The sequence below is a fragment of the Contarinia nasturtii genome, unplaced genomic scaffold (assembly GCF_009176525.2).
Source record: "Contarinia nasturtii isolate CC-2019 unplaced genomic scaffold, AAFC_CNas_1.1 Cnas_scaffold_326, whole genome shotgun sequence".
Classification (NCBI taxonomy): domain Eukaryota; kingdom Metazoa; phylum Arthropoda; class Insecta; order Diptera; family Cecidomyiidae; genus Contarinia; species Contarinia nasturtii.
Genome location: NW_022197681.1, coordinates 66163 through 90277, shown reverse-complemented (window position 1 = coordinate 90277; position 24115 = coordinate 66163). Strand labels below are relative to the sequence as shown.

Genomic DNA, 24115 nt, shown 5'->3' with positions numbered 1-24115 from the left:
CATTTTACTGGTAAAAACTCAATATGAGTGCGGCGATTCGCCCCGTACTGAAGTGCGGCGGTTCGCCCCGAAGACGAAATTTTGCGCCAAACCCGATATCACACAAAAAACCAAAAACAATCCGAAAATGTTTATACCCGCTAGAAAGCACTTGACTTAAGCTACATTTAAATAACACTTACTCTTTATTCAGAAAAATAAAAATTAATGCACAAAAGTCAAAATTCTAGAAAGGCGAAAAAAAATGTAAAAAATCGAAAAACACTTTTATGCTTCTAAAAAGCTATTGACGTAATGAAAGTCCAATATCCAAGCCAATTATGGAGGACGCTTCTAGACATATAACGTGTACATTTTACATCCAAAATGTATATTTCTGTGCATTTCATTACAAATATTTAAAATATTGTAGTAAATTGAAGTGAAATTTTCAGCAAAGAAACAGCTATATACATGTAACCAAAGATGGCGTTCGCGATTAAGATTCCACTGACGTTTTCATATAAATATGCCAACGCAATCCCCGGTTAGAATTGTACATGAACTCAATTTCATTGATACGAAATGACCAAAGCTTTATATCTTTTACTTTTACAACCTTTATTTCTATTGTAAATTTTGGTTTGATTTTTTAAAATAATTCAATGTCATTGCATAAACTTTTTTTATGATTGATGGTGCATATATTTTATTCATTTATCTAAATGGTCCTTCATTTAATCATTTGGTTATCAATCTTGAGTGCAATAGCTGCCGTTAATGCTGCACCTAGAATATAAATTAGTATAATAATAAAAAAAATTTTTTTTAAATATATTTCTTAAATTTAAATGCACCTTTTCCACTTCCATCTTCAGCCAACATGAGGCGAAACTAAATATTAAAGAAAAATTAATTACACTACAAAAACACTCTTAAATAATTCTTACGGTTTTGCCAGTTGTATTTAATTTGCCGATAATTCGATATAACCATGCATCCATTCTTGGATGTTTCTTATATACTGATCCATCTATTGCAATGGTTACATCTTGGCAAGTTAGACGAGCCAAAATAACCGATGTTGTTATCGAAACCAAAAGAGCTGCACGATGCGAAACAACAGCAGCTACATGTTGAATCACAGCGATATCATGTTCCGACACATTTTTGAAACCAGCTTCATTTAAAACGTCTTTTGTGAGGTTTGTCGTGCCATTTAAATTATCTCTGTAATATTTATTTGGAAAATAGAATAGCTCTCTTATATTGTATACGGCTAAATAGTTGATCTTTAGTTGAGTCGTTGATTTTCCGAAGTAGAGTGTGGCCCACACTGTGTGTGGTCCATTCTCAATCACTTACTCTTCAATCGAAGAAATTTCTCTTGTATCAAATGACCATGGTTTTGGGAATGCAATAGCCGGAGTATTATGGAATGCCAATTTCCTCTGCTGAAGTTCTTCTAGCACCAAACGAACTAATTCACCTAAGTATTTTCCACCAATATATTTCTCGAAACTATAAAATATAGAAATCAAATGCTTTATACATTAAAACTGATCTTTCTAAAGCTTCTTACGTATAACCGCCTGGTAAAAGTGATGTTTCATCTAAGCGATCATCAAATCGTGTGCGAATAAAATCCAATGAACCTTTATCACCAAACGCACCCCATTCGATGTCAATACAAACTTGTTTTGCACCACGTCGTCCTTTTCCTTCCCAATGTTTTACACGATCAGCCTTTTTCATATAAAATAGAAAAAATCTTAAAAACAGGTTCAAAACAAGGATGGCATTACTAAGTCTTTACATTTTCTACATATGCTGCATTACTTCCTGTTCCGAAAACAATTCCAATTCGAGTTCGCTTGTCAAGATTTACACCTTGTATCTATTGAAATGAGAAAAAAGTACTTGTTGAGGGACCTTTTTTGACAAAAAATTGTACCATAAAAAATATTGATTCAAATATTTACCAATGTACTTGTGGTGTCATTGAGAATAGCGACTACTTCAATATGATTATGTCCAAGCTTATGCAATGAATCTCGAAGTCGCTCAACAACATCAGTTCCAAGAACTGTTGGTAAATTAAATGATTTTGCCTAGTCGAGAATAAATTTTTAATATTTTTGGTACATTTTAATGTTGAAAAATTTAGCGTTTTGGCCCATTCTGATGGTCATTTTTGTGTAAAATGGAACGGAGATTATGTGCATATTGGGTGTATCGATTAATTTCCGGAAACTGACAACAGATGTCACCACTTGCTTGTGCGTTCAACGTACTGCGTTGTAGTAGATCAATGACATATACGTCATTTGAAAGGCCTATTCAAATACTGTCAAAATCAGTCAAAAGTGTTTCATTTGTTTGTGTACATCATATTACTTTTCCGCACACATAGTGTAAGGTGAAAAGTATTGTAATCGGTCAAAATTTTGAAATCTTCAGAAACATGTTTTCTGGACGTTTCTGAGGTCAGAGAACCCGAATCAGGCCGTTTTGAGCATGGTTTATGTTAATCTGTACGTCGTACGTTGTACGTCGTACGTTGTACGTCGTACGCAAAATTTGTTAGCAAGATTGCGCTCATCGTAGAAACTTAATTCAAAATCTGACTTTACAGGATGATTGGGAGTCCCGAGGAATAGAAATCATTAGCTTTTGAGCGACTTTGGTTGATGGAAAAAAATGTCATGCCTGTAGTGATATCTATGAAAAAGAGTCCAATTTTCGTCCAAAAGTCATACTTAACGTAGACACTCAAAAATATGTACTGGGGGGTTTTTTGGCACGAGAAAACCAAATCCGAGGTTAGTTTTGAGATACAATCAATTTTTGATACAGTTTCCTTGAAAAAATCACAAAAAAATGAATTTTTGTATGGGAGTCATGCCTGTATGCTACCTTAATGACGTGAAACTTTGCACAGTCTATTTTTTACACAAAAAATAACATTCCAAAAGTTTGAAGAGATTTCAATCAAAATTAGGGGTACCTCCCATACAACATTTTCAGTTTTTGGCTCAAAAACGAATATTTTGCATGGGAGGTACTCTTAATTTTGGTTGAAATTTCTCCAAACCCTCCGAATGTTATTTTTTTGTGAAAAGTGTTTTGTCAAAGTTTCACACCATTAAGGTAGCATACAGACATGGCTCCCATACAAAAATCCAATTTTTTTGTGACTTTAGTTATGAAGTGTTTCAAAAATAATTTCTATGGCAAAATTAACGTCAGACATATTTTTTTGAATGTTATTGCAAAATGATTCCATTGCTTACAAAAAAGAAACGTTTGTGGTGTACGGCGGTTAAACAGTGCGGAAAAGTTCGTCTTACGTTCGTAAGACCATTTATTTTTTTTTAACGATGGAACATTTTGAAAATTGGAGAAAGAAACAGCATTTGCGAGAAGTTTTGTTAAGCTAGTTTTGTGAAAAGAAAACTGCAGCTGAAAGTCATTGTTTACTTGTGAAATTGTATGGCAAACATGCTCTCGCAAAAACACGATGTTACAAGTGGTTTTAACGATTTGAAAGTGGTGATTTTGATGTTCAAGACAGAGATCGCCCAGGTCAGCCAAAAAAGTTTGAAGATGAAGTTTTGCAAGGATTATTGGATGAAAACTCAGCCCGAACACAAAAAGAACTTGCATTAGAGTTAAATGTCACTCAATCAACCATTTGTGAACGTTTGCGTGCAATGGGAAAGATTCGAAAGCTAGGGAAATGTGTGCCACATCAACTCAATGAAAATCAATTGAGAGCACGAATCACAGCATGCCAAAAACATCTTGTCGAGCACAAAAAACATGGCTTTTTGAATCGTATTGTCACGGGCGATGAAAAGTGGGTCTATTACGATAACCCAAAACGTAAAGAAGCGTATGTTGATCCAGGCCAACCAGGACCTTCACAGCCAAAACGAGATATTCATTGCCAGAAGGTTATGTTGTGCATCTGGTGGGATCAGAAAGAAATCGTGTATCATGAGCTGCTAAAACAAGGTGAAACGGTTACAGCTGATCGCTATCGACAACAACTGAACAAATTGGCACGTGCATTGAACGAAAAACGGCCGTTGGTAGCGAGAAAACACCACAAAGTTTTGTTTCACGATGATAATGCTAGGCCACATCGAGCACACATCGTCAATCAAAAGATAGAGGCGTTCGGTTGGGATCGGCTTGATCACCCCCGTACTCTCCAGACCTTGCTCCTTCAGACTACCACTTGTTTCGATCGATGCAAATGGGCTTGTCCGAGATATCGTTTCGAAATGGTGAAGGAGTGCGAAAATGGATCGATGGATGGATAGCTTCAAAAGATGAGGGATTCTTTCGACGCGGAATCGACAAGCTACCGAAAAGATGGGCGGAAGTCATAGCTAACGATGATCAATACATTGGTTAAAAAATATTGTACGGTTTTTTTTAAATAAATGTATCTTTTCACCAAAAAAATTCCGTAAATTAATCGATACACCCAATAGTTTCCAATCAAATTTGTGTGGAATTAATCAACTTCCAATAATATTTCATTTGACAACATAATGTGAACACAACCCAACACATTAAGTTTTAAATTGATACTCTAACGATTCATTTGTTCATTCACACTCAAATAAAAAATAAACAATTTATTCAGAAAGAGATCTACGTAATTTAATTTAAAACTCTGCAGAAGAACTCTTTTATGATGAACAGTTCGAATGGCCAGATGATGGAAAATTGGGAAATGGTTTCAATTATTTTTGTGAACAGTATATCACAAATACGATAACCAATCTCACCACTTGGTGTGAAGATCGACTTGAGTCATTCTTTCGAATGCGATGCTGGTATCGCAATTCACAACATCAATCACAACATCAATCGTATTGGTTGTTCGGAACATAGGTGTCCACGAACGTTCGTTCGTTCGTTCGTAGAAAATGAGTTGTTCGGATTGTTCGTTCGTATGCTCGTTCGTTCGTAATTTATGGAAATTTATTTTCTCAATGTACACAAATATTGCGATAATAACTGTAAATTGGGATAACTTCGATTTTTCCCACTTTTCCGATGGGAAATCGTGAAAAATGAACAAAATGTTGACTGTAGTAGGGAGCCACAACACCGGATTGGTTCGATGGCCTAAAGTTCAAATCCAGTGGGATTCGGCTGACCCATGGATTCTCAGGATTTGACCTGGATTCCAGAACTTCCATAATGTATTTACAATTAAAAATACAACAATTACACGAAGAATGGATTTTTTATAGAATATCATTGAACCGCTCGGGTGTTGTGGCTCCAATTTACATTTATTATCGCAATATTTGTTTCAAGGGGCATACTACTACAGTTTCGTAATTCTCACAATTCAATCTAGTACCCCGATAATTCTGAATAATTCCGTATAATTCCATACAATGCTGCATAATTCTCAACAGTTTTCGAAGTGCTTTAAATAGTTGTTTATTTATATAATTTTTTTCGATGAATATTCATATTTTAATGATAACATTTTTGTTAAAATTAAAAAGTGTGTGTAATTTTGTATTAAAATAATTAGTTGGATTTCGTTTTATTAGTTGTCATCGATTTTACGGTGCAAAACATTCAATGCAAAACAGAGAAGCGGTTGTGTGAAAGAAACAATACATGCACAATCACCACATGTACGTTAAGCGTGTACATCACAGAGACGAAGAGGAGTAGTGTGCGCATGTATAAGGGTTGTCACTCTGTTCAGTTGCAACTGTCAGTTCTCTTTTGCGCTGAATATTTTGCTTTGTGAAATTGATGATAACTAATAAAATGAATTCAAACAAAATATTTTAATATTCAAACTTTGAACAAAAAAATATGGAAAATGTTATCATTAAAATATGAATATTCATCGACAAAATTTATATAAATAAACAACTATTTAAAACACTTCAAAAATTTGTTGAGAATTATGCGGCATTGTATGGAATTATATAGAATTATTTGGAAATATCGGGGTACTAGATTGAATTATGAGAATTACAAAACTGTAGTAGTTTGCCCCTTGATTTGTTTACATTGAGAAAATAAATTTCCATAAACTACGAACGAACGAACGAACGTGTTCGTTGTTCGTACGAACATACGAACGAACAATCCGAACAATTCATTTTCTATGAACCAACGAACGAACAAAATATCAACTCCTACTTACATTTGACTTTTTGACAAAAGCTCTACTACTGGCGCCATCTCTTTACACGAAGTCTAAGTAATAGATTTTTTTGTGTATTTCTCAAGTTTGAGATAAACCGCACATTGAATTGCGTTGCGTTGAATTGTAATTTAATAAATTGTTCATTTTTTTTTTAAAACATTTAAGTAATAAATAATTTTTAAAATGATATTGAATTTAAAATACAATAGAATAAAATAAAATAAACTAAAAACAAAGAGAGAGAAAACAGTGGAATGACAACAATCAATGTTGTCACTCACACGAACTTTTTTCTACACGAACAGTATTAGAATGACAAAAACCGAAATGAAGTGCACATGTATTTGAACAATATTGATCGCTCACATTGAGCGTCTCTACATACATACACAGTGCGCATAAGCGAACGAATCAACGTTAAGAATTTTGAACATGTGATTCAATGAGAGCAATGTTATTCGCAAAAATACATGGGCATTTCACTTTGGTTTATGTCATCGCATATACCGGCTGTCAACGATGAGCATGTAAACAAATTGTCATTTTGTATGATGCTATGTTTTGAGATTTCATATTAAATTAAATTTTTTTCATCAAAAAAATTGCTAAGTGTGCTCGATTAATTTTAAGTGAAATTTGCAATCAAATTTTAAATGCTACGAAATTTCAAGTCGAAAGAAATATTGCTCTACGCTGTGTGTATATTTTTATTTTATTTTTTTGTAATGAAGAGAAGACCGAATAAAAAGGCGTTTCATATGACGTAGATTGGCGGCAGTAAACCATAAATATGTATATAATAACTGTTGTGACTTCTATAATTCTTCTCTTTGATTTCGTTGACATTTTTTATTACCAGTTATTAAATTACAATTCAACGCAACTAAATATGTATGTGAATATGCGATTTCTCTCAAACTTAAGAAATACACAAAAACTTTTATTACTTCAACTTCGTGTAAAGAGATGGCGCCACGTTGAGCGGAGTTCGGCACAATAACACAGAAGCCCATATGACGCAAGTCAGGGTTGCAAAATATACATTGAAAACCAACGAACGGTTCGTTCGTTGGTGTTCGTGGACAGCTATAGTTCAGAAAAATGCAACGTCAAATAGCAGCTTATCACAGTGATGTCGCACAATGGTATACCATTCGTGATATATTCCGTGATAATCCGAACTTTCAACAGCCAACAAACAATCGCCCATGAAAAATAAACAGTTTTGCTATTGTACGTGGGCTGCTCCATATATTTCTAGAAAAGCATATACAACGCAATCGTTTTTTATCAAAAATGGCTTCATTGTTTTTCAAAGTATTCGCCATGATGGTCGATACACTTTTGCATACGCTCGAGCCACTTGCCAGCATTCATGCCACTCCGAAACCGATATCTCCAAAACGTGTGTTTTGAACGCATAAACTGCTTCTTCTGGCGTCGAAAATCATTGACCACGCAGTTTTTTCTTTACGCTCGGAAACCAAAAGAAATCGTTGGGTGCTAAATCAGGACTGTACGGTGGATAACCCATTAATTCGATCTTTTGAGCGGTCAAATATTCAGTTGTGTGATGAGATGAGTGAGAGCTCGCATTATCATGATGAAGAATTATTCTGCGACGGTGGTTATTCTTTCTTTATTCACCAAACACTTCTGGCAAAAAAATGGTGGTGTACCAATCAGAATTGACTGTTCTACGATCCTCTAGTGGAACTGTTGCCACATGTCCACTAATTGCGAAAAAACAGGCGACCATTTGCTTCGCAACACTTCGAGCGCGAACAACTTTCGTTGGATTATCTTCACTTTGGAAGACCCATACTGTCGACTGCTGTTTAGTTTCGGGCTCATACGCATATATCCACGATTCGTCGTCTGTGACGATGTTATAGACGGAATATGATGCACCGCGGTTATATTTGTTGAGCATTTCTTTGCACCAATTCACACGAGCTAATTTTTGGTCATCGGTCAATTTATGTGGAATCCAACGAGAGCAAATCTTTTTTACGGCCAAATGTTCATGCAAAATCGTGTGTATGCTTCTCATACTAATGCCCAAGGATGCCTCAATCTCACGGCATGTGACATGACGATCTTGCTTTATCATGTTTCTGACAGCATCGATAGTTTCTGGAACAACAACCGATTTTGGACGACCTTCACGGAATTCGTCGATGAGCGAATGACGACCACGATTGAATTCAGTAAACCAGTGATATACAGTGGCCTTGCATGGAGCTTCATCGCCAAAGACCAAATGAAGTTGATCAAAACACTGTTGTTGAGATACACCCAATCCAAAGTCGCAGTAAATTATCGCACGAAAATTTTCACGAGTAAAATTCATCTTTTTGTTGAGACGCAATTTAGATGTCACTGTAAACAATACAAATAGCGCGCGTATGACAGAACGTTCTGAGATCGTTTATGCTACCAAATGTTAAACGAATGTGACAATGGTTTGTATCGGACAACACTAAATATTGCCAATTCTAGAAATATATGGAGCAGCCCTCGTACCGTTATGCGATTATCATTTGAAGAGCTTGCGATTGGATATAAGAGACGTGTATAGACGATTGGCAAGCGTGCTAAAAGTGGTTCCCAAATTAAGCAATCCATACACCAACCGGCTAAATAAATACTCCGAAGAATACAGAGATCATGATCGAGATGGACTATGGAATTTGTTGTTCGACGTCGATAAAATCAAGCAATTGGGCAAACGAAACAAACAATTTCACCATTAAATCTTGATCGATAGTGTTTCCGTATCGGTACTGTACACCAAACCAGAGCGAACGTGCAAAGAAAATGTGCATTTACAGGCGTACAATCTTGTAGGCAAGAAATACGTTTTTGGCATCGATCCGAATGAAAAAACGTGGTTGGGTATAACGCGTCGCAACATCCGGAAAACACCGGATGAACCGACCGTTGAGGTGAGATATTTTGAAATGTAATTTGAAATGTGTTTGAATCGAAACTCAATATTTTTTATCAATTAAAATTTTGAAGGAAAACATCACAATACCAAACACGCGAATCTACTGGGAAACTCAGCAGAAATGAAGATAAAAAGAGGCGAAAAAATTAGCTGGATGGTTTGAAATTGAAGAAAAGAATCATCTGAAGTCATAATGACGAATCCCCAAACCCAGGATATATGGGAAATACTTCAGAATGGGCGTTTAATGTCAAAGATTAAAGTTACCTACAAAAATTGGCCATTAAATATTCAGGATGATGATGCTGCTCCACAAACAGTTGTTTGGCACCGCGATATTGTTGCTGCAAAATGCATTATGCTCAAAGGTATGAATCAATTGACAATAGAGTCTATTCATCGTTTGAAGTTTCGGCTTCAAAGTACATAGGACTTTGTCGAATGTTTGGCGTACGAGTGCCTGATTCGTTGAGAAGACCACCAAACAATGTCAACTGACAAGCAGCAGCATTGAATCCATAAATTATTAGATAAAACAAATATTATAACGATTAGTTAGCTTAGTTAAGCTTGTCACAATTTTTGTTACACAAATTTTGTGGCCTCATTTGTGCGTTCATACGAACAGTACAACGGTAGTACGGAGGAAAGGAGCCCGTAGGTGAGTATAGTTTTTAATAAAAAAAAGATATTTCATATACAATTCAATTGATACTAATTACTTTCGTTCCTCTTTTCTATGTATTCACACCTGAATGTTACGCTATGGCAATCGTGAAAATGACTGAAACTACATACAAATCTGGGTCCAAATTGGACCACACATTGGAGGTATAGTATAGTACACTATGTAGTATGGCAAACTCGTTAGTATAACGTGCGGCAATCGCCGCAAACAGTGTACGCACGTACGACAAATATGCGTGCTCGTTTGCACACCATAGCTACCACTATAAGCACAAGTTCGTTTACGCGCCCATGTGTAATGTGTCACAATGTGTATCGCACATCACACTATACCCTCTGATCAAAAAGTTCTCGGAAATTGTAAAAAAAAACACACTCGAATACATTTTTAATGCAAATCTTTATTGTCACCTTCAAAATTACTACCTTTAGAATTAACACATGCTTCCCAACGTTTGATCCATTCATCCATGCACTTGGCATAGGCCGGCGCTATAATTATATATATATTCTTTATTGACGGTTTGACCTTCTGGCAAGAATTCGTAATGGAAAACACCGCGATAATCAAAGAATACCGTCAGCAACACTTTCACTTTCGACCGACTTTGACGTGGTTTTTGGGTTTCGGCTCGTTTTTTTCGCGCCATTCGGATGATAATGTTTTCTTGATGAAAATATCCCCAAAGGCTTTCTGTATCACTCTTTGTTCAGTTTTTTATCCATTGTAAAAAATCGAAAAACGCACTCGGATTGACCAAAACAAACCGCTGTCAAACACATACTAGCTAACATATTGCGCACAATTTTTGCACATATATCGAGGTCGATATTACCAACCAAACAAAAAAAAAAATTTGATCATACGCGAACCGCGCTCGATTTAATTCGCGATTTCCGAGAACTTTTTGATCAGAGGGTATATTGGCGAGTGAACATAGAAACGAACTCATGCTTATGATTTTGAGTTATCGAGCGGTGCGAGCTGACTTTTTTTAACAGTCATATAAATTCGAAATTGTTTTGCCTTCATTTGAATAGGTTTGATTTCGTTTTAATTGGAATTCTTGGCTAACAAAATTGAATCTTGACTGCCGGTTTCCTTCACGGAAACAACTAAAACATCAAATAAAAATAACTTTTTTCTCACCGACACATTAAATGCACATATTGGACACCACTACAATGACAGATTCCTTTGTTCATCTTCGTGTTCATCTGCGTTTGATCAAAATGTATCTGTGTATGCCCACCATAGCTACTATAAGCATGAGTTCGTTTCTATGTTCTCCCGCCGATATATACTGTGATGTGCAAGACACATTGAGACACATTACACATGGGCGCGTAAACGAACTTGTGCTTATAGTATTAGCTATGGTGTGCAAACGAGCACGCATATTCGTCGTACGTGCGTACGCTGTATGCGGCAATTGCCGCACGTTTTACTAACGAGTATGCCATACTACATAGTATACTATACTCAGAGATGGCAAAGCGCACCGAGTTCTCTGAGCAACTTTCGTACTGCTACCCAAATCGAGCGTTGTAAACATGCTCACTGCTTGTACACACAATTCAGACGAACCGCGTTTTGTACTGGGTGCGCTAAGCCGCAATTTTATTCTTTTTACATTCTCCTTTTTCCCCTCTTCCTCACATTTTCTTTTTTCATACTAGCTCCCGTCTCTATATAATAGCTAAGCAGAACTGAAGAATGACGGCATAAAAGAGAATGAAAAACAATACAAACTGTCGGCTACTCGATCCAATAAGAGAGTCAAAGTGCGCACCCGACGCTGATTCAAAATGTGTGTGTGCAAGCTCCAACGTCGATTTGAAGTGTGTGTTCAAACTCAGTGAAAGAAACAGCTCAATTTTGAAATAAAAATTTCGCACTGAGCGTGCGATTGGCTTTCTGACAATACTATACCTCCAATGTATGAATTTGACCGTGAATTTGTGCCTGGTAATGGGTGAATTTGCAATACAATTTGTTCCTTGTATAGGAGACAATATTCGAGAATTTTTGAATAGTTTTCATTCGCTCATTTATTCTCACTTATGTAATCATAAGGAATGGATAGAATAATTGAATAATTGGAATGTAATTTTTAAGTGTTTTTACCCATGCATCTAATGTTGCTGAATTTAAACTGTGTTGCTTCATTGGGAACGAAAATGTAAAACCTAAAGTTTTATGATTGGATCAAATAAAATAAGAAGACCTGTTAAAATTTAAATTATGACTAAAACTATGCCAAACAAAGTTTATTTTCATCTTAACTTACCAAGTGGTAATGGAACTGATACTAAGTCATTTTCCTCAACAAAATCGCACAAACATTGACCAATATGGTCGAATAAAGCCACAGCAACATCTTCACTACCGACACGCAATTCACTACGAATTTCATACATTTTTACCACTTCATTTGTAATTTTTCCATTATCTAGCTCCAAAAGGATTACTCGAAAATTGGTACCACCCAAATCAAGGGCTAAAAATTTTCCATGTTCTATATCACAAAAAGTATATTAAAATTGTATAGTTTATTAGTAAATTTGATTGTTTATTGCGTTTATACACATTTTGTATTATTAATTATTGTTGAGTAAACAAAAATCACCTAGGGGCAGTAGTAGAATAATCATTTTTGTTTAAAGTAATTCTATCCCAAGTCAGTATAATACTCTGTTCGAAGAGTGTACACTAGGGTGTTTCCACATGGAAAATATTAAAAAGTGGCTATTATCATTTTGAAGAGCGTAAAATTCTGTATAAGATCATTTGATTTTCGATGCTGATTGGTCGCCGATGTCACTTCCTGGACTAAAAACACATTTGTAAATTGATTTCATGTCACATTCACGCCAGAATCTGTAATTAATGACATTTTAAGATTGAACAAAATTAAAAACATGCAAAATAATTTTAATATCAATATTATTGCTTAAATATTTAAAAAGTAACACAAAAACTAACAATTTTACCACAATAAACCAAAACAATGCAAAATTGCCAATTCATTTGACACATAACCTGTCATTTGTCATGCGTGAGCGAATCACGCTTCAAATGTCATTCTGTCAAATGAATTGGCGAATTTGCATTGTTTTGGTTTATTGTGGTAAAATTGTGAGTTTTTGTGTTACTTTTATTAATATTTAGGCAATTATTTTGATATTAAAATTATTTTTCATGTTTTTAATTTTGTTCAATCTTATATTTTCATCAATTACAGATTTTGGCGTGAATGCGACATGAAATCAATTTACAAATGTGTTTTTAGTCCAGGAAGTGACATCGGCAACCAATCAGTATCAAAAATCAAATCATCTTATACAGAATTTAACGCTCTTCAAAATGATAATAGCCACTTTTTAATATTTTTCATGTGGAAACACCCTAGTGTACACTCTCTTCTCATTATCTTCGTATAGTTTTATTCGACTCTATTCTCACTCTCTTCTCACACTCTTCTCACTCTTTTGCATAAAAGACGTATATTCAATTCCCACTCCTTCCTTGTGTACTATGCATACACAACAAGTGTACTGTGTTTGATGCAAAAGAGTGAGAAGAGAGTCGAATAAAACTATACGAAGAGAGTGAGAAGAGATTGTACACTCTTTGAAAAGAGTATTATACTGACTTGGGATGTTGTGAGTAGTAATCCATATTAATCCATAGTAATACATTTACGTAAATTCTAACAGCAGTGCAATGACGTTTCATGTGTACGTTGTGTATGACATTTGCTAGGCATAAATCGATTGCCGTATATTTCGGATGAGACATTTTATTGTTAAAAAATGGAAAATAAGGAATTTAATTTAATAAATATCGAATAAATTGTTTCAATCCGCAATATATGACGATCGCTTTATTCTTAGCAAATGTAATACACAACGTACACATGCATGAAACGTCATTGCACTGCTGTTAGAATTTACACAAATGTGTATTACTGCGGATTAATATGGATTACTACTCACAACATAGAATTACTTTAAACAAAAATTATTATTTTAGTACTGCTCTTCCCCTAGAAAATCACTCACCACTTCCATCAGGCAATTCAGGAATGTATGTGTTTTCCATTAGAACTGATGCTTCATTCCATTGTTCATTCAAAGCAAGGTTCATTTCTGTTTCAAATTGTTTGGCAATTCTGTTGAGAGTTGGCTCATTGAAGAAGAGTCCATTGAGCACCTCGTTAATCTAAAAAAAATATCAAAAAGAAATGTGTTGGTGACCTCTTCTTGATAAAGTAGAAAATGTTGTGGTCGAAAGTGTTACACCTTGCCCCAAAGTATATAAATTCATTATTTATCGTCGTTGTTTGCAAAAATATAATTAAAATATTGCGCTCATCATTGGTTTAAGATTTATATAATAAACATAAATCAACAACGACAAAACACATTTTTTTACATTGATAACAAGAGCTCAATAGAAAAATAATCATTGTATCGCCGTAAATTTAATACAGCATACACAGATTGAGTGCGGTGATTAGAATCGGAGAAGCGTCACACACATCGTTTACATATATTTTTTTCTATTTTCAAGGCAAAAATGCAACGAAAACAATAACTATTTAAAATTAATAATGTGCAAACTCAATCATATCTTTCAATTGCTATGTATGCCCTAGGGGCAGAGCAGTACTAGAATAATCATTTTTGTTTAAAGTAATTCTATGTTGTGAGTAGTAATCCATATTAATCCATAGTAATATAGACTTACGTAAATTCTAACAGCAGTGCAATGATGTTTCATGTGTACGTTGTGTATGACATTTGCTAGGCATAAAGCGATCGCTGTATATTTCGGATGAGACATTTTATTGTTAAAAAATGGAAAATATCGAATTTAATTTAATAAATATCGAATAAATTGTTTCAATCCGCAATATACGACGATCGCTTTATTCCTAACAAATGTAATACACAACGTACACATGAAACGTCATTGCACTGCTGTTAGAATTTACACAAGTGTGTATTACTGCGGATTAACAAGGAGAACTGCTTACAATGTAGAATTACTTTAGACTAAAATTATTATTCTAGTACCGCTCTGCCCCTAGTGCATGCCCCCTGCCAAACTTTTAACAATCTTTTTTCTTTTCCTACACGTAGATATAAATACAAGAAATATTCATATTGACATCACAACGCGAGTCATTATCATCTAATTAGAAATTACATTTAATTTTTAATTAGTAGGGGAGGTGGGGGCAGACTGATACATTTTTTTCAATTGAGAATATAAGATATTGGAAAACTTTGGATACCGTTTGAAAGAGGATTGAATACCCTAACTTTCTGCATCATTAGATTTTATATTCTTGCTGTGGCTTATGCCACGAGCCAAAAGTTTGATGTGATAAATTTGGGGGCACAGTGATACAGTGGGGGTACTGTGATACAGGCTGGGGCAGAGTGATACAACTCGATTTTGTGACTTTTTTAGGTGATTTTGTTTCTTATTTTTCTGTTTTTGCGTATGGTATTTAAAGGACACATTTGTTTTTGGTCATAAAATGTTATTTTGATTTGTTTTGGATTCTATTTTACCTTATTTTTGGTTAAAAATGAAAAAAATTGAAGAAAAAGTGATATAAATGTAATTTTTTTTATATGAATGCGAAAATTAGAAAAATAAATCGAGAGCTTATCTTCCATTTTAACTTCGGGATCAGATTCCTCATAATAGTTTGTAATGGCTTCTAAAAAACTAATGATGAACCATTTCTGCCTGGATTGACAAAATTACACGTCTTTCAGTTTGGCCACGTAATTTACGTAAAATAGGTAAATTACGTAATTTATGTCAAAACGTAAAACACTCGAATTATCTGGAAGTTTTTCAAAAACAAAAATTTTTGAAAATTAGATAAATTTGAATATGCTCTATATATGTGTTTTGAATTTGACATAGGCATTAAGTAAGAATAAGAAATTCAATCTTTATTTGAATGAAGCTGCGAAAAACGAGAATTTTGAAGAAAAACTTTGCAATCTTTTCATTTTGAAGCTGCAATTTGATTTAACATTTTGTGTCAGGTCGGATCCACCTACTCCACAAGATCCACTACTTATAATATCATCCCGTTCTCTTCTCATTATATTCCCATATGATATCGAATGAGAGTGAGCGAGGAGAAATAATCTGGACATGAATCTTGTGGAATAGGTGGATCCGACCTGACCCAAAATGTTCTAGAAGTTGAGCACTCGTGGTCCACTCCCTTTATAGGGCCTCAATGGAGGTACCAAATTTTCGTTATTTTTCTCGATTTCCCATCGGAAAAGCGAGAAAAATCGATTTGAAGATTTTTCCAGTTTTCTTTATATAAACTGTGAGAGAAATTCGTAAGATGATAGTTGAACGTTGAAATACAGATTCAAGTCTCATTGAAAGTCTCAAATTTAAGTGTTATCCGGTTTTTCGGATTTTCGGATCTTTTGAACCCAGAAATCATTCCGCTGTGATTTAAACCGATTTCTGGGTTCGAAATATCCAGAAATTTTTCTGTGAGTGTCATCGTTTGTTTTCTACAACATTATATATCAAGCAAGTTCGATATTTTTTGAAAAATGGATAAAATCGAATATCGTGTGGTGATTAAGTTTCTCCCAAAGGAGGTATAGCACCAAAAGATATCAATGACCGCTTATGTGCTGTTTATGGTGGTAATAATGGTTGAATTCCTCCCAAAGAACACTACAGTCACTGGCTATTATTATGCTCAACAAATGCATAGATTGCGTAAAGCAATCAGAGAAAAACGCCCTGGTTTGCTCACTCGAAAACTTCTTCTTTTGCATGACAAAGCACTGTCGCACAAATCATTGCTTGCACAAGCTGCCATCAGGGAATGTGGGTTCGAACAACTCCACCATCCACCGTATTCTCCAGATCTGGCCCCCAGCGACTATTTCCTGTTCACAAACACCAAAAGATATCTTAAGGGGAAGCAATATGAGTCCGAAGAAGAGATATCGAACGATATTTCCAACGTATGGGAGGACAAAGATGCCAAGTGGTTTGAAGGAGGAATTAAAGCATTAAAGCACTTTGAAAAATAAATATAGTCATTTGAAAATACAACGTGTGTTTCTATATCAGGCCCGAAAATTTTTGACACACCTGTATTTGCCAAGTGTGTGGCCTGGCTATTAACAGCGGATTTGAATACAGCAATAGTTTGACATTTTGTGCTACCGTTTTTAAGAAAATTGGGGTGTATCAGTGTGCCCCGTGTATCACTCTGCCTCCATTACCCCTATTTTTTGTAGTTAATTCATAAAACGAATTATATATTTTATAGAAATAGTATGTTATTTATGCTTAATATAATGAAGTGTACTAATAAAATTTATTTCTATAGTATATATTTTTTAGTATAGTATAGTAATAGTAATTAAATATAATACTCACCTTACGATTTTGAACATCGCTTCTATCCAGTAGTGTCACTTGATATTCTTTTTCAAAATCTTGGAATAAATATGACATCTTCACCGAAAGATAATAAAAGTTTGGTGAACGCTAAAAAACTGATATTTTCAACCACCAGAAAATGCACTCGAGTCACTTTAATTTCTCAGCCGTAAGTTCTATCAACAAAAATAAAGAAAAAATTAATATTGCTAATTTAAATTTTCAATTGGTGTAGTTCGTCTGGTTGCTACTGTGTGAAGAAAGCGTTTGAATGTCTCTAATTTTAGTTTTTGTTTGCCGCTTACTTTACAGTTCGGCCAGACCAATCGCGTGAATTGCACTTGTGTTATCAATTACAATGCGAATGAATATATGAAAGAACAAAAATTGATTGACAATAACAATAATGATTTTGCTGTATCCGCTTACATTTCTTGTTTATTCTGATTTTTTTACATTTTTAATTTTTTTTTGCATTCATGCAATATACCCAATTAAAAACTACTATCTTTGATAATTTATTATATGAATCGCTGCGGTGATATGTTTTTGTAATTTATAAAAAAACTCCGCATTAAAAAAAACTTCAGCAACAATCAAAGCTATTTTTCACCGTAACGATTTATATATCTGTCATCTCAAACATGACATGCGGTGAAAATGAATATTCAAGTTCATCTTTAGTTAAAATGAGAAAACAAATTTTCGCAGGAGAAATTGAAGATAAATATTCACATATCTTTGAACATTATTGTTGTATTGGCGCGTAAAATCAGCTGTGAATTACAAAGTAGATGTAGTGTTCATTCTTAATTTCAATTTTAAGATAAAGATCAGACATTAGGCTCGAGCTATGCACATAGCGGCTGCTATTTCATAGACGCTATTTAATTCGTGTGCTGTGTGTAAAACCGAGTAGGGATTCATACCCAAGTCAGTATAATACTCTTTTCGAAGAGTGTACACGCTCTTCTCACACTCTTCGTTTAGTTTTATTCGACTCCCTTCTCACACTCTTCTCACTCTCTTCTCACACTTTTGTATAAAACACGTATATTGAGTGAGAAGAGAGTGTGTAATGGTATTGGTAATGCTATCACTGCTGTCACTGCATTCCAGTGGAAGTAATGTTTGTATTTTGATATTTGAACGTTTATAGCATTCGTCAGGTGTGTCAAAATACAACAGAACGACAATTGCTGTTGCAACATCTAATTCATTTTTTTTGTATACGTTCATTTTTTTCAAAATGTCAAAAATTAACAAAATCAAAAATTATCCATCAGTGGAAAAATTTATTATAAAGAAAAAAAAAGAAAATTTTTCAGAGAAAAAAATTGAAGCTCAGTTAAAAACAATATACGTGTTCTATGCAAAAGTGTGAGAAGAGTGTGAGAAGGGAGTCGAATAAAACTATACAAAGAGTGTGAGAAGAGCGTGTACACTCTTCGAAAAGAGTATTATACTGACTTGGGTAGCCCACTAGTCTTTTGTACATTTGAATGTGAATACGAGAGAGATGTAGAAAATAACTCACAACATGCATAAACTTATTAAAACGAGTTAAATAGCGCCTATGAATAGCGGCTATGAAATGGCAGTCGCTATATCCAAAGCTCAAACCTAATGTCTGATAAAGACACGAAAACGTAGACACAAAAACTTATAACTTTCAATTGTATTTTACGGTACTGATAACAACAAATTACAGTGATCATCATCATCATGTCGGTCAGATTAATATGAATAGGACAAAACACAATGTCAATCGGAATGCATTTTTTAAAGGTCAAGCGCTGGTGCATCCATATTTCTGGAAAAAAATAGTTGAACTTTTATTGAAAACTCCGAAGGGCAATCGCACTTTGAATACTGCAGTTGTGCTGCTCTCTGACATTTATAAGTTCAACCCTATGTAAAGACATTGCTTTCCTCTCCTTCTTCATTTGCAAGAGGCATGTGCGCTATAGCAGCTCAACTTTTAGATACCAGGTGGCAGCACATCTGCGTGTTCGAAACCCAATACATTGCTTTAAATGGAGTGCGAGCAGAGCGTGGAAAACTCGCATAGACACAAATACACTCATTAAATTTCACTTACTATATTATGCCAAAATAAAAATTCAATTGTTTTTTAAAATACAAATTCAACCATACAAGATGAAAGCCATTTGTAAATACACCACACAATAACAAATACGCCACAAATGTTAATGGTGTTTTTTTTTGTTTTTCCAACTCTTACCGGATTAAAATACAGCTCTGTACGCGGTTAGTATTTCAGCAAAAATGGAAGGTCAAATACCCATGTAAGTGGCTGTTTCTAAGCGACTTTTAGGTCGAAATTCGAAAACTTCCGACCGCGCGATAAAATTTGTAACTGACCAGAATGATACCTCTTAGATTTAGATCGCGTCAATAAATTTCCATTTATAAATGTTGCTATCTTTCAATTGTTTCACTAATCTTGTTCAAAACAATTTGTTTCAAATCTCCACATACACGAACAAAGAATTTATGCTTGAGAATTTAATCGAAAAATTCATTGAACAAAGATAAGCAGATTTTTTCGGCAGCTTAGGAATTATCATGTAATTGACACAAATTTGAAGAAGAAAAAACTATTCTTTACTTGATTTTATTTTTATCATTGTCACTGTCTGATTTAATGGAAGAAGGCGAAAAAATATATTTCAATATCAATGTATTTTATATGGAAATGTCGGTCTGTTTACAATATAGATTCAACATCATCATGAAATTTTCATAAACATGTTAATAATCGTCACATACATTCACAAAATTTATTTGGAGTATCAAAATTGATAAATAAACAAATTTCAAAAATATACATCAACGTTGAACCAAAGAGCTCACTACATTTTTATGTTGTACGGTGTTGTTTGAATGTCTCTATCTATCTTTAACAACGGAGCAGAAAACATGTTATACCACTATAATAATAAAGTGAATATGTCAACAACCTGATTACAGATATAATAATAAATTAAGCGTATTTTTTTTGTTGGATTTTTATTTCTTATATTTTTACAATTTGTTTAATTACGGGTTTTCTCAAATAATTATTGAAACATATAATAAATAGCAGTAACATTAACAACAGTATCCATGGCTTGCCGGTCCAAAGAGCTGAGAAGATAATACTTTGATAGATAAAGAAATGAAGAGTGGCGAAGTTTTAGGATAATTTAAAACAAAAAAAAAACAAGGCATGCTAATATTTCATAGGCCAATTGTTCACTCACAATATCATCTCTTATTTTTTCATATTAATCAATTGCGTTCCTTTCAACTTGAATATTTTAAAAAAGAAAATTTATCTCTATTGTTCCTACATATAAAAAATGCGAATACTGTAATGATATAAATGTTTTTATGACATTTTAATTACTACTAAAATTTTAATACCGATTTTTTTTGGAAATGTTGAACGGAAGACTGTGAAAATCAGTGAAATGTGTAACTGGTTTTCACTGATTTTCAATTTCAGCGAAATTCTTAATTTCGTCTTCTTTATGTAGAAAAATGAGCAAAAAAATCACTACAAATATAAAAAATTATATAAATAGGTTTTATTTCATTAATGCAGTTGATGTCATAAGGTTGAGGAGAATTATGTACTTGTTTATTTATGGTTGAATGGGCTCTTTTTCTTGCAGTTTGATTTTTTTAGTTTCTTACAAATTTCTTTTATATCCTTATTTTCAACAATTTTGCATACAACAAAGAATTTAAGCTAGACATGCACGCTTTTACTAGAAAGTTGACGAAATATCGATTTGAACAAAAATTTGCATGTGCCGTTGATTTATTCGGCTGGAACAAGATCGATTAGTACCTGTTATAATAAACCAAACAAAAAATTATACATAAAATGGAGATATCGAGACACTTACAAAGAGAGAAATATTTGAGTACGGTAACTCGGATTTGAGGTGTTAGTAGAGCGTCTACCCCCCAAAATGAGTTACGCACCCTATTTTACTTTATTTTTGGTGTTAATTTCATCCAAGTGAATGCATTTTGAGAGGTAGACGCTCTGCTAACATCGCAAATCTGAGTTACCGTACGCAAATATTTCTCTCTGTGCAAGACTTTAAAAAAAGACGAAAATAATCAACAAAAGCAACCAAATTACCTGTAGTAATTAGGTTTGAAGGGGCCAGCTTTGTTTAAGCCCATGTACTTGGCTTGTTCGTCACTGAGCTCCGTCAAATGCGCGTCGAACGTTGGCAAGTGTAGACTGGCCACATATTCGTCCATTTTTTTTGGCAATAAATAAACGTCGGATTTATATCGTCCGGCTGGCGCATTAAATAATTCGATTAGAGCTAATGCTTGTGTAGCTGATGTAACCGAAACCACAAACGAAGGTATGCTCGAACATGATAAATTTACTAGTCGTCCTTCAGCCAACAAAATAATTCGTTTTTTATCTGGCCAAATGATATGATCAACTTGTGACCGAACTTTTTCCCATATCAATTCCGACGTGCGTAAGCTGTTCACATCAATTTCCGTATTTGAATGTCCCATATTGCATACAATACAACCATTTTTCATTTTATCCATATGGTCGCGTGTAACCACATTTTTGTTACCAGTTGCCGACACAACAATATCCACCACTCGAACAACTTCGTTCAATTTAACCACACGAAAACCATCCATACTCGCTTGTAATGCACAAATCGGATCAATTTCCGTTATATAGACTATACAACCAAGACCTTTTAAAGCTTGTGCGCATCCTTTTCCCACTTCACCGTAACCACAGATTACTATTTGCTTACCACCAAACATCACATCCGTCGATCGTTTTAAACTTTTTTGCAAAAAATTAAGTAGCAATGTAAATGATTAAAATAAAGAAAGGAAAATATATTATAAAAATATTCTTATTTAATTGTTCAACTTAATCGTACCTGTCGATGATACTCTCTTTGCAGCTGTACAAATTATCGAATTTTGTTTTTGTAACTGAATCATTGACATTCATGGCCGGTACCGTCAATTTACCGGCTTTTGATAATTGATATAAACGATGGACACCAGTTACGCTCTCTTCAACAATTCCTTTTACCTAAAGCGACATGAAAAAATGCAATTATATGAATTTATAATTTTTATATATTATGAAATATATATTTTATCAAAAAAGATATTTCTTGAATAAAAAAAACGTTTCCTTTGCAATTCCTCAAAGGAACAATTCCTGATATTTATAAATAGCTTAGGAGCAATGAGAGGCAATGTCATGATTTTTCACAAACGTCGCGAGCGCCCCCATTTCATATGAACAATTCAAATGCAATTTAAAAATTTATTTCCGAACTAAGCTGCGCGCAAAATTTGAAATTCGCTGAAGCTTCCGCCCTCCGTTCAAGAGTAAAGGGATTTTTAGGGGAAACACCACAAAGGGTAGCATCACAAGATCGATCGAGATTTTTTTTTAAGAGAGCAAACAAACTGAGCAATTTTAATCAAAATATTGAGATTATGCCCCTATAAGACCTTGTTCCTATACTTTTAATATATGTGACAATGCGAAAAGAAATATTTTTTCGTCAGTGGCGTCGCCTAACGTGTTGGTTGATAATGACAATGGCAAACCAGTGAATAGCGGTATGTCGAACAATTGTGAAATCATTCGCACCAATACATACTAACACAATGAACTTCGTTTCTGTGTGTCACTTAGTTGCTTGGTGTGTTTTGTGTATTGATGTGAATTGCGACTCAATCACAGTAGACGGCGCAACAAACAAATTTTTTTAACTTTTCTCCAAAAAACGTCAACTGAAAGGTCTTTCTGTTATGCCCCATAAGAGACTGTATAAAATGCAAAACTGTAGCACTGCTAGCGCCACTATGGACAACTATGAAGTTCTAGTCTGTTTGGCGGCAACTTAGTGTAAATTACACTGAATTCCGTCGTGGCGCTAGCAGTTTGACAGTTTGGGTATAATTTCGGTACGCTTACAATCAAAGAGAACGCTCTAAAGTATTTGACTCATATATTTTACTACTACTTAAAAAAGGAATTCCATTTACCAACTTGAAAATGGCCGGATATTTTTTTAACATTAAATGTGTTGCATCACCTCCATCATCTAAAATCATGTTCGGTTGCCAATTTTCGGCATTAACACATTTGTCAATACACCACCAGAAATCCTCTTCAGTTTCGCCACGCCATGCAAAAATTGGAAAGCCACCTTCAGCCAAAGCAGCAGCAACTTCATTCTGTAACGAGAATAGAAATTGTTAAAAAACTATTTTTCAATATTTTAGCTACAAAAACTACCTATTCAACTCAAATTGTTTGTATTAAATAAACACCCTCCATTCCAAAAGTTCCGGAACTTTTTAAAAATAATAAAATGTAAATATGTCAAGATATTGCGTCTTATTCTTTAGTATTGAAAGTGCTCGTATGGACCCAAACTTCTTGAAAATGATCGTTACTGGTGACGAGACGTGGTGTTTTGAATATGAGCCAGAAACAAAGCGTCAAAAATCCGAATGGAGGCGACCAGAAGAAGGCCATTCCACAAAAAGTCGCTTGGAGAAGTCAAAAGTGAAGACAATGCTCATTTGTTTTTACGATTCAAAGGGTATAATTCATAAAGAATTTGTTGCAGCCGGTTAAACAGTAACGGGCAAGTACTACCGTGACGTTTTGAATCGTTTGATCAGAAGATTTTATCGCATTCGGCCTGAATACCGCGAACCAGGCATCTGGTCACTTTTGCACGAAATACTAAATATACTCAAAAGTATTGAAAAGTACTGAAACGTACCGAAACGTATCAAACAT

The 24115-nt window shown here is 34.4% G+C and overlaps 2 protein-coding genes across 3 annotated transcripts in view; both read right to left on the bottom strand.

The window, feature by feature from the left end:
• Positions 1 to 549: 549 nt before the first annotated feature.
• Positions 550 to 19643, bottom strand: LOC116337881 (hexokinase-2-like). The gene is made up of 12 exons (XM_031762817.1): positions 19520 to 19643; positions 17272 to 17450; positions 13884 to 14043; positions 12110 to 12337; positions 11947 to 12008; positions 1962 to 2090; positions 1796 to 1876; positions 1562 to 1725; positions 1345 to 1500; positions 930 to 1209; positions 837 to 873; positions 550 to 768 (listed from the first exon to the last, which is right to left on the bottom strand). The coding sequence occupies exons 2-12, from the start codon at positions 17347 to 17349 to the stop codon at positions 713 to 715; spliced, it is 1431 nt and encodes a 476-aa protein (XP_031618677.1). The 5' UTR covers positions 17350 to 17450; positions 19520 to 19643; the 3' UTR covers positions 550 to 712.
• A 1200-nt stretch (positions 19644 to 20843) lies between these two features.
• Positions 20844 to 24115, bottom strand: part of LOC116337887 (adenosylhomocysteinase-like 1) — a 39615-nt gene continuing 36343 nt past the window's right edge. For both annotated transcript variants that reach the window (XM_031762826.1, XM_031762829.1), the window contains exons 7-10: positions 23350 to 23541; positions 22221 to 22378; positions 21434 to 22120; positions 20844 to 21133 (exon numbers count right to left, since the gene is read on the bottom strand). In XM_031762826.1, the coding sequence (XP_031618686.1) occupies positions 21127 to 21133; positions 21434 to 22120; positions 22221 to 22378; positions 23350 to 23541 (1044 nt within the window). In that variant the 3' untranslated portion in view covers positions 20844 to 21126. The remainder of the gene's footprint in view (positions 21134 to 21433; positions 22121 to 22220; positions 22379 to 23349; positions 23542 to 24115) is intronic.